This window comes from Drosophila elegans, unplaced genomic scaffold (assembly GCF_018152505.1).
Source record: "Drosophila elegans isolate 14027-0461.03 unplaced genomic scaffold, ASM1815250v1 contig_133, whole genome shotgun sequence".
NCBI classification, from domain to species: Eukaryota; Metazoa; Arthropoda; class Insecta; order Diptera; family Drosophilidae; genus Drosophila; species Drosophila elegans.
In genome coordinates, this window is record NW_024545499.1 from 50,959 (window position 1) to 62,979 (window position 12,021).

The 12,021-nt window shown below is 38.0% G+C and overlaps 2 protein-coding genes across 7 annotated transcripts in view; one reads left to right on the forward strand and one right to left on the reverse strand.

Moving 5' to 3' along the window:
* The first annotated feature begins 257 nt into the window (after positions 1–257).
* On the forward strand, positions 258–9,497 carry LOC108141600 (beta-glucuronidase). Of its 5 annotated transcripts, none has more exons than XM_017265050.2 (9): positions 258–510; positions 6,508–6,911; positions 7,135–7,447; positions 7,510–8,047; positions 8,108–8,251; positions 8,313–8,397; positions 8,454–8,630; positions 8,920–9,058; positions 9,121–9,497. In XM_017265050.2, exons 1-9 carry the CDS (start codon positions 507–509, stop codon positions 9,276–9,278), a joined length of 1,962 nt encoding a protein of 653 aa, XP_017120539.1. In that variant the 5' UTR covers positions 258–506; the 3' UTR covers positions 9,279–9,497. The 5 variants fall into 5 exon arrangements, with proteins under 5 accessions (XP_017120539.1, XP_017120538.1, XP_017120540.1 ...); XM_017265049.2 differs by lacking the exon at positions 258–510 and adding an exon at positions 2,621–2,733; XM_017265051.2 differs by lacking the exon at positions 258–510 and adding an exon at positions 2,995–3,071.
* A 1,720-nt stretch (positions 9,498–11,217) lies between these two features.
* Positions 11,218–12,021, reverse strand: part of LOC108141599 (5-hydroxytryptamine receptor 2A) — a 63,537-nt gene continuing 62,733 nt past the window's right edge. For both annotated transcript variants that reach the window (XM_041707324.1, XM_041707325.1), the window contains one exon: positions 11,218–11,311. The gene's annotated coding sequence lies outside the window, so the exon portion shown is untranslated. The remainder of the gene's footprint in view (positions 11,312–12,021) is intronic.

Consider the following 12,021-nt stretch of genomic DNA (forward strand, 5'->3'; position numbering starts at 1 on the left):
GTCACTTAAATTGTTTGCTTATGATTTCGGATACATGTATATAGGATTACCATTATTTTCTTTTTAGTTGCCGTATTCATTGTAAGTACCATTAAGTTTTTGAAATTGCCGCCCAAGCCAGACATTTCAACTAACAGTGGCTGCTCTCAACAGCGAATCAACAGTTTGTGTTGAACAGCGGACTCAAAGCGACGTAAGAGTCGGATTTTGAACACGACTTGGCAAACATTGCTTGCGATTTTAGTAGCATCTAAATCAGCGGTGTGCCGGTTTCGTCTTGCGGTTGGGCTTCCGTTTGTTTTGGTTACTTAATCACCGGCAGAACGCTTAAAACGCTTCAAACGATTATTAATAGCCGCGAAATGACAGACAACTTATAACCAGCTGAGGTCGAGCTTTAATTACAACTGAAAGAGTTCCTAAGTGCACAAAACTACCACGGAATTTAATTATAGCACAACAGACACATCCATCATCGGCCGGAATCCTGCACGGAATACTCCAAAATGGGTAAACGCTTCTATTAATATTTACTGTCGGTGACATTTTCACTTTCTTCGGCCGCCAATTGATTCTTTTCTTTGCTTTGGGCCTGCTTTTGTGGGCCGGGCCTTGAAAGTGAAAGCCAAACGAAAGGAAAATGGCAATAGGCGTGGGTACATTCCATCGATACCCTAGCACTTGGCACCTGGAGGTGCGATATTTCGGGGGACAGAGATACATTTAAATATCATTTGTGACAGAGTTTACTTTCGGTTTCCTGTTTTCACAGCTCGGGTGACCTTTTCTACACAATGGTCAACAGACTTGTTATATTACTCTCTACAAATTGTTCCCCCTACTTTCTAGATTGACAATATATTGACTTTGAACTAAAAAAATAAAATTTGTAAGGGGTTGAATTAAAGACTTACTTGTGAGTCAAACTGAATATAAATTTTTCGGGTTTTTTGGTTAATAAACAAATGTAATGATGTAAAATATATTTTATTTCTTTTTCAAATTTATCAAACATGTCTTCATAGAAATTTAAATGAAAATAAACCCCTTTCCTTAAATCATTATTTTTGATAAGATATTATATTAACATTCTGACTTGTTTTCTTTGATGAAAGGTCTTTACCCTTGCACAAATCTAATTTTAATTTATTGTACATTTGTCTCTTTGTTTAATTTAGTGATGCGTGCATTTCCACCTTACTAAAATTCTAATCTTATTAGTGTCTGATAACCTTTGTTTGGCCCCATAGGTTTAGCAAATATTTATGGCTGGGATTAGAAAAGGCTTTTTTCCTATTCAATATAAATAATAATAAAGCGTGATTTAAATATTTACTAACGAGCTTAATAAGGGATTCACATCACTTTCAAAATCTGTAATAAGATTAGATGCCTTTACAACAAAAAAATATAGACCATATTCCAAGTTCTCATTTTCTTAAATTATTTATAAATATTTTTAGTCAATTTAGCTTAACCATCAATGTGTCAACTTATTTTCTAGGGGAGTTACAACTTCCGCATTTCGTTCCCAATCAAGACTAATTAAACTCCAGTTCGAGACCAGGCCAGAAACACTTAATTGAAACTTAGACCTTTCCTCCCACAAAACTTTTCATGTGTACAGTCAAGCTTGCATAACGTCATTAGCATAAAAATAATCAAAAGATTTATGCACGAAAAGTAATTGTCTGCTAATTTTATATGAAAATTCGAATGCACGTATTTGGTTTTAGTCTCTTTTTATGTGCTTACAGTGAATATATGATTAAAGAATTTTGATATGGATATATTGATATATATATTTATTTTGAAATTTTTGAATTTAAGTTTTAGTTAGTCTTTTATTTTAATATTAAGACAGACACTCAGCAGTATAAGATGTTTTTAAGAATGTGAAATTAGAACTTGGTTGTGATTATTATTTTTACAGCTTTTGTTGTGGTTATTTAATTATTCAACTTAGACTTGGAGTCATAAATTTAATATTCCCGGATGAATATTTGGGAAAAACGTATGTGGCGAACTCCTAAAAAATTTGTCTTTTCTTATTTTATAAAAAGCTAAAAATAAAGACGATAGAGCGGTCTTTTTGCCTCTAAAAACAAAAAATACTTTGATGAGTATTTATGGGAAAAATTTGATGTTTTCGTGAACTCAGACAGACATAGACCTTATCGTAACAGTCGTTTTAAAGCAAATACTGGGGACTTAGAATTTGAACTAATGAAGCTGTACTGTTGTGGGGCTCGATTCGTTGACCCCGTATGACGAATGCTTTGGATTTGGAACAAGCGGCTTCGGCTTCGGCTTCGGCTTCGTCTGCGGATTATCGGGATGAGGGGTGGTCGGCGGTGGGCTTAATTAGGGGCACATTCAGTGCAGTGGCGGTGCGTGTCTTTCTACCCCCCTAAACACAAACCCCAACCGCCAACCCTTCGACCTTTGGCGCTGGCAAAAGCATGCGGCCGCAATTGCCTTGCCCACTAATGGCACATCCGCCATGGGCTTCCGCGGATCCGGACTCGGAATCGGACTCGGACTCGGACACTCAAACACTCGGATTCCGAATCCGATTCAGTTACGCCGCAACGCTGAACGTAGCCGCAAGAAACCGGCTCTCTCCGGCAAACAAGTGCGGATAGTTGGGATCTAAATCCGAGTCTGCAGCTTTCCGGCCAGTTGACATGCATTTGAAGATCCGTCTCACGTGTCGCAAATATGAAATTTGGGGTAAGCACATCACACTGGCACTGGGCACTTGGCACTTGGCCCTGCTCCGGTTCTGGATATGTTTTTCTGGCTCGGTTCGGTTTCGGATCGTTCGGTGCGGTGCGGTGCGTTTCGATGTGATGTGATGACTACTGCCCTCCATTCAGAATTTAGTTCAGTGCGTAACGGTGCATCGCCCGCTGTGCCAGGCATTTTAATATCGGAGTTTCTACTGAGGGTACGCGTTCGGGTACTGAGGCGGCCTTAAAAACCCCAAGCGGCGCAAGTGCAAACTCAGTTGATTTCGGTGAGCAGTGGGTGTCGAATCGCAGCAGGATAGTGATTGCCAATCGCCATGTGTAAGACCAGTGTCCTCATTGTGAATCGAAGTATATAGATAGTGCGAAATGATAGTTTAATTTATGAAAAAAGGTTTACATTAGCATTTTGGATGAGGATTTCGCAGAAGATAAAAACTCCAAAGTTCTTTCACTACAATAGTGTGTGATTAATATTTGTTTAATTAAATCAATTATGCCTTTGACAGTTATGTAGGTCTGACTAATAAATAGGAAGTATTCAAAAAATCTCATAAGTATTAGTAACTTAAAATGTTGAACTTGTTTTTTAAAGTGCCAAAGCCAGTAAATAATTAACACAAACAGAAAGTTTATTATAAATGTGAAAACAATTAAATTTAACACTTTTATGGATTTAACTGACTGAATATCAAACAAGTGTGTTAAAACCAAACTAAAACATCCATACAAAAAAATGTGTTTATAAACAGCAACTAAAAATTATTTCAAAATATAACTAGGTATTGCTTGGAAAAAAACAACGTGTCTTCAATACTGGAAATAAAAATTTAAAAAAAAAATTAATATCGTAAAAAAAATGTGTACATTTGTTCTTACCAAAATATGTATTTCGTGGCATAATATTATTTATGCGAGTTCCAGTGATCAGATAGTTCGTTAATCTGTATCCTTTTAATGATAAATAATCTTTTATTTTTAACAAAGTCGACTCCAGAAGTAACCTCACCTTACCTACAGGAAAATTTAATTTTTTTAAATATGTACAGACCTTACAACTATTAATATAACAAGAGTTATCAGTGCTTTTCGATAGCTTTTAAATTTAAAAGTTACACCACTTATGGATCTTTATTAAAAATTAATTAACCATCACATAAATCAAATTACTTATCCTCATTAACCATATTTAAACAGAACGACAACCAATACAGTCAGGTCTGCTACCGATATAAAAACAGTCTATTTATGTATGTTTATTGCAATAGGAGATGATTACAGATAACTAAGAGATAAAAACTAAATTAGTCGATTTGATTAAGGAATGGGAGGATTATCGTTGATTGCGATTGGTAAGATAACGCATCAATATATAATGAAAATCAGCTTGTGCATGTATAATTTCTGTACAAACTGCATGGACATGAAAAAATATGGGATTTCAAAGTACAACAAATGTATAAGAACTTTTCGACAATCTCTCCAAATTAAAAAAAAAAAACGGATACACAAATTTGGTTTTTCATTGGTAAAGTTCTATAATATTTTCAGATAAAAAATATTGTAATAAAGAAATTTTCAGTTTTTATGGGAATAATCAAGACAAAACGACAGAGTCAATGGAACAGTTCTACAGCCACAAGAAGCTTTTTTTAAAAAAAACATTTTAAAAACAATGTTTAATTTTACGAAACTAAAAACTTTTATTTTTTCTAGGTTTCGAAATGATTAAAAATTTTGAATAACTCAATAGTTATGATTATGGGTCTGGCTAAAAATGTCCAGTATGTTTCAATATAACATGATTCATTTTAGAAAAATAAAACCCAAGTTGTCATCTTATTTTTGTAGCATGTACTTCAAATATATAAAATTAGAAATTCGAGAAACAACAGCTATGTATATAAAAGTAAACCAATCGTATTGCATCGATGGTCTATCGATCTTTGCTACCTACGGATGCCATTTGAGAAGCTTTTCCCTGAGCTTTTCTTTGTGCCCCCCGCGGTAGACAGCTTTTACGATTAGACAGCTGATTACCGGGCCAAAACATGTGAGATGCGATAAATAAATGGAGGAAGTAGTTTCCCGGCGACCAGCGAACGTGAGAGAACTGGGCAAAGTTCTCGGTTCCTCTTGTCTGCATGCGTATTATGGGATTGTGGCGGTTTCTGAAATGTTCGTCGCTTTTTTTCGCCTTTTAGAAAACGTGTTTAACTAGCAAAACAAAGTGCCCAACAATGCGTCCGACATTTGCATAATAACAAAACCAAAACAAAAGCGGAAAAAAACAAAAGCAAAGCAGAACATGAATAAAAACAAAAACAAAACCGAAATCTAAGCAGAGAACGATGACACATGCTCATAAGTGTATCTGTGTTTAATTTTCTGGGAGAGAGAGCGAAAGCGTTTCGCCAAGCACCTTGAAAGCTCAGCTCTCCGGTTTCGCCCTTCTGCTTTGTGCCGCTCATTCGCATTGTTCAGCTCTTTGCTTTGTCCATTGTCCTGATCGTGTTGTTGCTGCTAACATTTTATATAGTAAAGTTTACGATTTCATTTCCGTTTTCCTTTGATTCGATTCTCTTCGTTCCGTTTCGTTTCGCCCGCCGACTTTGAAAATCGGATAAAAACCATTGTCCAAGTGAGTATGAATGTCGCTGCTTTACGGCATTTTACCGTTACAAAAAAGGTGACATTAGAGAATTTTAATTAATCTGAGTAATAAAAATAGAATCTAGGGAATGGGGAAATCAACATTAGAAGGCCGATAAGATAGGCGTAGAGTGGCGTTTTTTGGGAAAATATATTAGTTCCATTTTTTTTTGAGTCTTTGACGAGTATCAAAGATAATCATTTGTACAAATGTACAAAATTATGTGTTTAACATTTAATTATATTTTTTAAAGCCAAGGGCGTAAATACCTTAGGATATACAAGCCCGGAAAAAATATTTCTTTACTCTCTAAAAAATTTATTTTTTTATTAAAGGAATTACTTTTGAGTATAAAACGTACAACGCTATTTATTTTTATTACAATTACAACATTACAATTGCAGTGCATTGGGAAAATAACGATAAGATAAAAGTACATATGTACGTACATATGTTATCGATGCTTATAGGAAGAAGTCCATTGGTATTCTGATTTCTTAGAATTATTAAAAATAATAAAATACAAAAAATGTTGTAATGACTTCACATAACACTGTATCACGCGATTAATTAGCAGTGACTACAATTTTAAAAAAACATATGTTGAAATGTTCATACACAATTTAGCACTGCGATTTATAAATTTTTATTTGTAACGTATTTAAATTTTTTCGATCTTTTAAATCAATATCACTCCATTTTATTAAATTTTGTTTGATAGTTTTGTTTTGGGTACTAAACGTACCATAGATATCATGTATTCATAGATATCGTCTTATCAGGAAAAGAAAATCGATGACACAATTTACAAATACTATTGAATTATTTTCTCGAATTGCCGATTACTGTGGCACTCTTTAACAACTCGGACGTGAAATTTGATTGCAAATGTACAATAATCGAGATGTTTAACCACGTTCAATATTTCCCAGTTATTCCTCTTAACACGCGCATGTATCTGTATAATCGAGTTTTTCCCCTTATCAAAAGGTGGAAATTCCCGATAGGCAAAATAATCACCTCCATTATCGGTGTGTTATATTCACACCGACGTATGTATAATCTTCACCATATCTGACACCGTGTATATCTATGTATCCGCAGCTCTCTCCTTCTTCTCCCTGGTCACTGGTCTCTACGTCCTGCACTTTTCCATAGCCCTGATCCTCGTGAACAAGGAAGTGCCCCAGACGCGCGGTATGCTATATCCCAGGGAATCGGAGACGCGGGAGGTGCGCTCTCTGGACGGGATCTGGAACTTTGTGAGGTCGGATCAGGCGAATCCCACGCAGGGAGTACGGGATGAGTGGTATGCCAAGGAGCTGAGCCAGAGCAGGCCGACGATTCCGATGCCAGTGCCCGCCTCCTATAACGACATTACCACGGATAACCTGAGGGATCACGTGGGAACTGTGTGGTACGACCGGAAGTTCTTCGTGCCCCGCTCTTGGGCAAAGGATCAGAGGATCTGGCTGCGTTTCGGCAGTGTTCACTATGAAGCCTATGTGGTGGGTATTCAAGAATTCTATTTATTAGCCTACACATCATCCCAGTTGTGGGAGTACAATTTAAAATAAAGTTTATGGGCGATGATACCATAGAAATGGTTAGAAAATGTTTAGATTTCCAATACTTAGAAGTATTCGAATTGTAAAAGTATCTATAATATCTATAGTAACTGAAAACTCAAGGCTAATGATTTACATATACACAATTTCCGATCATTTTCAGTGGGTCAACGGTCAGAAGGTAGTGAAGCACGAGATGGGTCATCTGCCCTTCGAGGCGGAGGTGACGGATCTCCTGAATTACGGGGCCGAGAACCGGATAACCGTGATGTGCGACAATGCTCTGATCCAGACGACAGTGCCGCAGGGCAGGATCACGGAGGTGCCCAACGATGGAGGCATGACCATTGTGCAGAGCTACACCTTTGATTTCTTCAACTATGCGGGCATTCACAGGAGTGTTCATCTGTACACCACGCCACGCACCTTTATCGAAGAGGTTGAGGTCACCACAAACTTGTCCAAAGATGCCAGTGGTGAGATCATAAAAAAAAACCGTATAAAATTGTTTGTGTTTTAACTTTTTCCTCAATTTCAGTTGGCGAAGTGATATACAGCGTGAGCGTGAATGGAAGCGCTGCCAACGAGGCGGATAACGTCCTACATATCCAGGCCAACCTGTACGACAAAGAGGGTGTATTGGTGGCTAATGTCACGTCGGATGGAAAGCTTGGCGGCAAGTTGCAGGTGAATCAGGTGAAGCCCTGGTGGCCCTACCTGATGCACCCGGAACCCGGTTACCTTTACGAGCTGGAGATAAAGTTGCTGGCTACCAACGAAGAACTCCTGGATGTCTACCGTCTCAAAGTGGGAATACGCAATTTGAGTTGGGACAAAAAGCAGTTCCTGATCAACGGAAAGCCCGTTTATTTCCGTGGATTTGGACGACACGAAGATGCGGATATTCGTGGCAAAGGGCTGGACAATGCCCTGATGGTCCGCGATTTCAACCTGCTCAAATGGATCGGAGCGAATGCGTACCGCACCTCGCATTATCCCTATTCCGAGGAGTCCATGCAGTTTGCGGACGAGCACGGCATCATGATCATCGACGAATGTCCCAGTGTGGATACGGAGTTGAGTTTGTCTCTCTCACCGGCAGGATTCTTACTGATGCTGTACATTTCGATTTTCAGAAACTACAGCCAGGAGCTGCTGGGCAAACACAAATCCTCGTTGGAGCAGCTCATCCATAGGGATCGCAACCATCCGAGTGTGGTGATGTGGTCTATTGCGAATGAACCTCGTACTGGCAGTATGAGTGCGGACTCGTACTTTGAGTGGGTATTTTTAACTTAATGGTAGTTTGCCAGATACTGATCTGATACTATATCATTCCAGAATGGTGGCGAATTACACGCGTTCTCTGGATAGTTCGCGACCTATTACTGCTGCCATTGCCGTTTCCCACACCCAGGACAAAGCGGTAAATGAAGTGGGCATTACCCTCAGACCCTCACTTATATAATCAATCTATTACAGGGCCGTTCACTAGACATCATCAGCTTCAATCGCTATAATGCCTGGTATTCAAACACTGGACGACTGGACATGGTAACTCAAAATGTGATCGAAGAGGCCACCGCATGGAATAAACATTATAACAAGCCCATTATTATGTCTGAATATGGAGCTGACACTCTGGAGGGTTTGCATATGGTGAGTATGGATTCAAATGGGAGTAAAAACTATAAGATCTTTTTCCAAGATCATATGCCTCACATAAACATTTTAATTTTTTGTCAAAATTACTCAAAGCGTCAAAAACTAGTTAATTTATTTTCAATCATTTTCATAATTCATTTTATTGGGATAATTATTAAAGTAATGTCAACTATCAATATTTTCCTTATTAGAAGGGCTGTAACTAATTATCCAACCCTCCTACAAATGTATTATTTAAATTTATAATAAAAGCTAAATAAATGTTATATTTTTGCACTTTTAGCAACCCGCTTATGTGTGGTCAGAAGAGTTCCAGACGGAGGTGTTTTCCCGCCATTTTAAGGCCTTTGACGAGCTGCGCAGAAAGGGCTGGTTTATCGGCGAGTTTGTGTGGAACTTTGCTGACTTTAAGACAGCTCAAAGTGAGTGACACCCAATATGAAATACGTATTTTACCTTATATATATAAATAAACGCTTTACAGGCTATACCCGCGTGGGTGGCAACAAAAAGGGCGTCTTTACCCGCGCCCGCCAACCCAAAGCGGCTGCCCATCTTCTCCGGAAGAGATACTTCGCCTTGGGCAGGGATCTGGACCAATGCAGCTTCCCGGAGGACCTTTTCACCTACATTGCGACCTGATATCCAAATGGATAGACGAAAGTATTTTGCCCTGTAAATAAGCTTCCACGCCAAGAAGAAACTTTAATCTTGGTTACTGCCACCTGGATTTGCATTTTTCCCATATTTCCATTCCGCTGCATTGCCCTGTACAATATAAAATGCCTAGCATTAGTTCATTGTATTTTTGTATGTATTTGTAAGCGTAAGATAATAAATAAAGTGCATTATTTATATTTACCTAATCTGTTTCAAAATTTTTAAAATATTGTCAATATTGCTTGCAAAATATCTGAAATTGGCGCCCAACTATCGATAGTTTTCGATTTCAAGCTGATAGCAGTGACTGTAAAGCTCGGATAACAGTTTGAGCTTTCAGCCCCTTAACAGAAAGCGCGCGAAATGTTACTGCAAGCCAATAACATTAACAAATTCATGTTGTTAAGTCATTTTAAAAAAAACCACTATATGCCTTGTAAATTGGAGCATTTTATAAAAAGGTATGCGATGGTTAGTAATGTTTGCTAATATTGCCTTAAACTTAACATCGGTGGCAGTTATCTCAGCAATAACAAATGGTTTTAATTCCCATCTGATTGATTACAACCTTTCCCTTTGGTTTTAGAAATAAAACGCTTTCTTTCTTGCATGAAAGTTGAATTTTTATTTAAATTGCAGCCAATGAATTTTATAGTAATCTCGTTAGTTTAACTTATGCTGTTTGCTTAGCAAAAATCCCGGAAGCTCGACTCTCATACCAAGCAATAATTCTTTTCAAAATGCGCGCCAATTTGTTTGAACCGAAACTAAAAATTAAGTAGGATATAAATAAGAGCAATTGCCTTTGGCAAATTTAGATAGAAAGTTGTGTGGGTGTCTCTTCGAATTATTGCTGAGTATGATGCCATTGGGAATTGCTTTGTTTCTATTGCTATTTGGTATTTAAAGATAGACAGATCTGCAAACACTTAGTCACTAGGTAATGATGTCGGCTTAAAGATTTCGTAAAGTTTTGATTTTGGTTTTCGAATAGTTCGCTTGGTAGTTTAATGAAGGTTAAACATTGTGATATCTGCAGTTTCCCTCCGCTTAATCGTAACTAACATATATGTCATTATTCAATGTATTTTCTAACGTGTTTGTTTGGTTTAGCTAATTACGTTTTACCCATTTTTCCCGAAAGTAGTTTGCTCTTCAAATATTACACGTCATTCGAACTGTTTGCTTATAAGATACCATAATATGTCAGCTTATTCAAAGAAATCCTTCACACATAATTACCGAACTAACACATACGTAATAGTACAACAGTTTTAAATGTAATTTACCTAGGTGTGGCTTTAACAATACGTTTAAATTTAATTTAAACTGGCTTGCACCGGTTCGATAAGTTATAGATCCTATATCAATATTACAGTTTAGTACGATGCTCAACAAATGTGCTTAAGCCTAGGATGCATATTCGATCGCCGATCGATACGCACATTAAATGTCTTTAGCTGGGCTATACATAATCGAGTACTCGCTTCAGTTATAACGATTCCAATGCCTTGGTTCCCATTTCTTATTCCCCCAACCCAATCCCGATCCCAATCCCAATCCACATACCATTCTTTAAGCAGAGGAGAGAGATGGAGTCTAACGCCTAACATAGTTATGAGTTATACAATACACGTTAAGTTGGAAAACACGTAAGAAGTGGTAGTAGATTGCTCTATATGTCAATTATGCGGTAGTGGCTTAAGTCTAGTTATTTTGATTAGATACTTTTGTATTTCCTGGTGGCATCTCTTCACAATTCAACGTCTTGCTTTTCTAAAAACAGTCTCCACTTGGCTCTATAAATTTAGCTATGTCTAACAGAATATATTTGCATGGGTTAACATCAATTCAATCCGCTATTTACACACTTAATGACTACGGCCTATGTGAGTGCTCCTTGATCCTTTGTCCTACGTCCTTCCTCGTCTTTTGTATACAAGATGCGTTAATCCTCGCCTAGTTATAGCCGAAGAGGTTAGATCAACATCCGCTTGTCGGTTTAGCAGAAGCGTCTGCAAAAGATAGCAAAACCAATTCGCAAGATTCATTAACAAAGTGTGTGAGTTGGTGGAGGCGGGGGGCGTAAAACTTTTTGCATTCACATTCTCTGAAAAGTTCATTGTAATGGTGAGGCGCCAAACTAAGCAGAAATTCGCCAAATTAATGTTACTTAATTTAACTTTCATGTTGCCCCTGGAAACAGTAATGGAAATGAAAATGAATGAATGGCAAAGATTTAACTACTGCCACATGCAGATGGCATTTCTTCAGCAATGCAAATGGTAACTATTCAAAACTTCTGCGTCCGTCCTCTGTAGATAAAATCCCGTTTCCCATTTGCCCATTTGCCCATTTCCCGTTTCTCGTTTCTGATTCGGATTCGGATTCGGTTTGCGGGGGCGATTCAACCGGGTAATGTGGCATAATTCTAATGCATTGACCAACATCGCCGCCTGCAGATGACAGGTCCGATAAAGGCCTGATAAAACTTTCGCTGCCGGCCCAAAAGTTCTTCACTCGTTTTAGAGCCAACAATGGTTTCGATTCCTGTCACCGAATGCAAAATGCTCACGAAACTCCTTCGGAGGCTGCAGTCGTGACCTCTTTAGAGGTATATACATATACCCTCAACCCAAGGAATACCAATTTCGGGTCAGGTTTCGGCCATTGAAAATTGAAACTTGCCAGCCAGAGACAATAACGTAACAAGAATGCAATTGCG

Coding starts and splice junctions, on each gene's coding strand:
- LOC108141600 (XM_017265049.2), top strand. CDS start 2,688: ATGCATTTGAAGATCCGTCTCACGTGTCGCAAATATGAAATTTGGG. Junction 7,448..7,509: donor CTTGTCCAAAGATGCCAGTG/GTGAGATCATAA, acceptor CCTCAATTTCAG/TTGGCGAAGTGATATACAGC. Junction 8,398..8,453: donor CCCACACCCAGGACAAAGCG/GTAAATGAAGTG, acceptor AATCTATTACAG/GGCCGTTCACTAGACATCAT.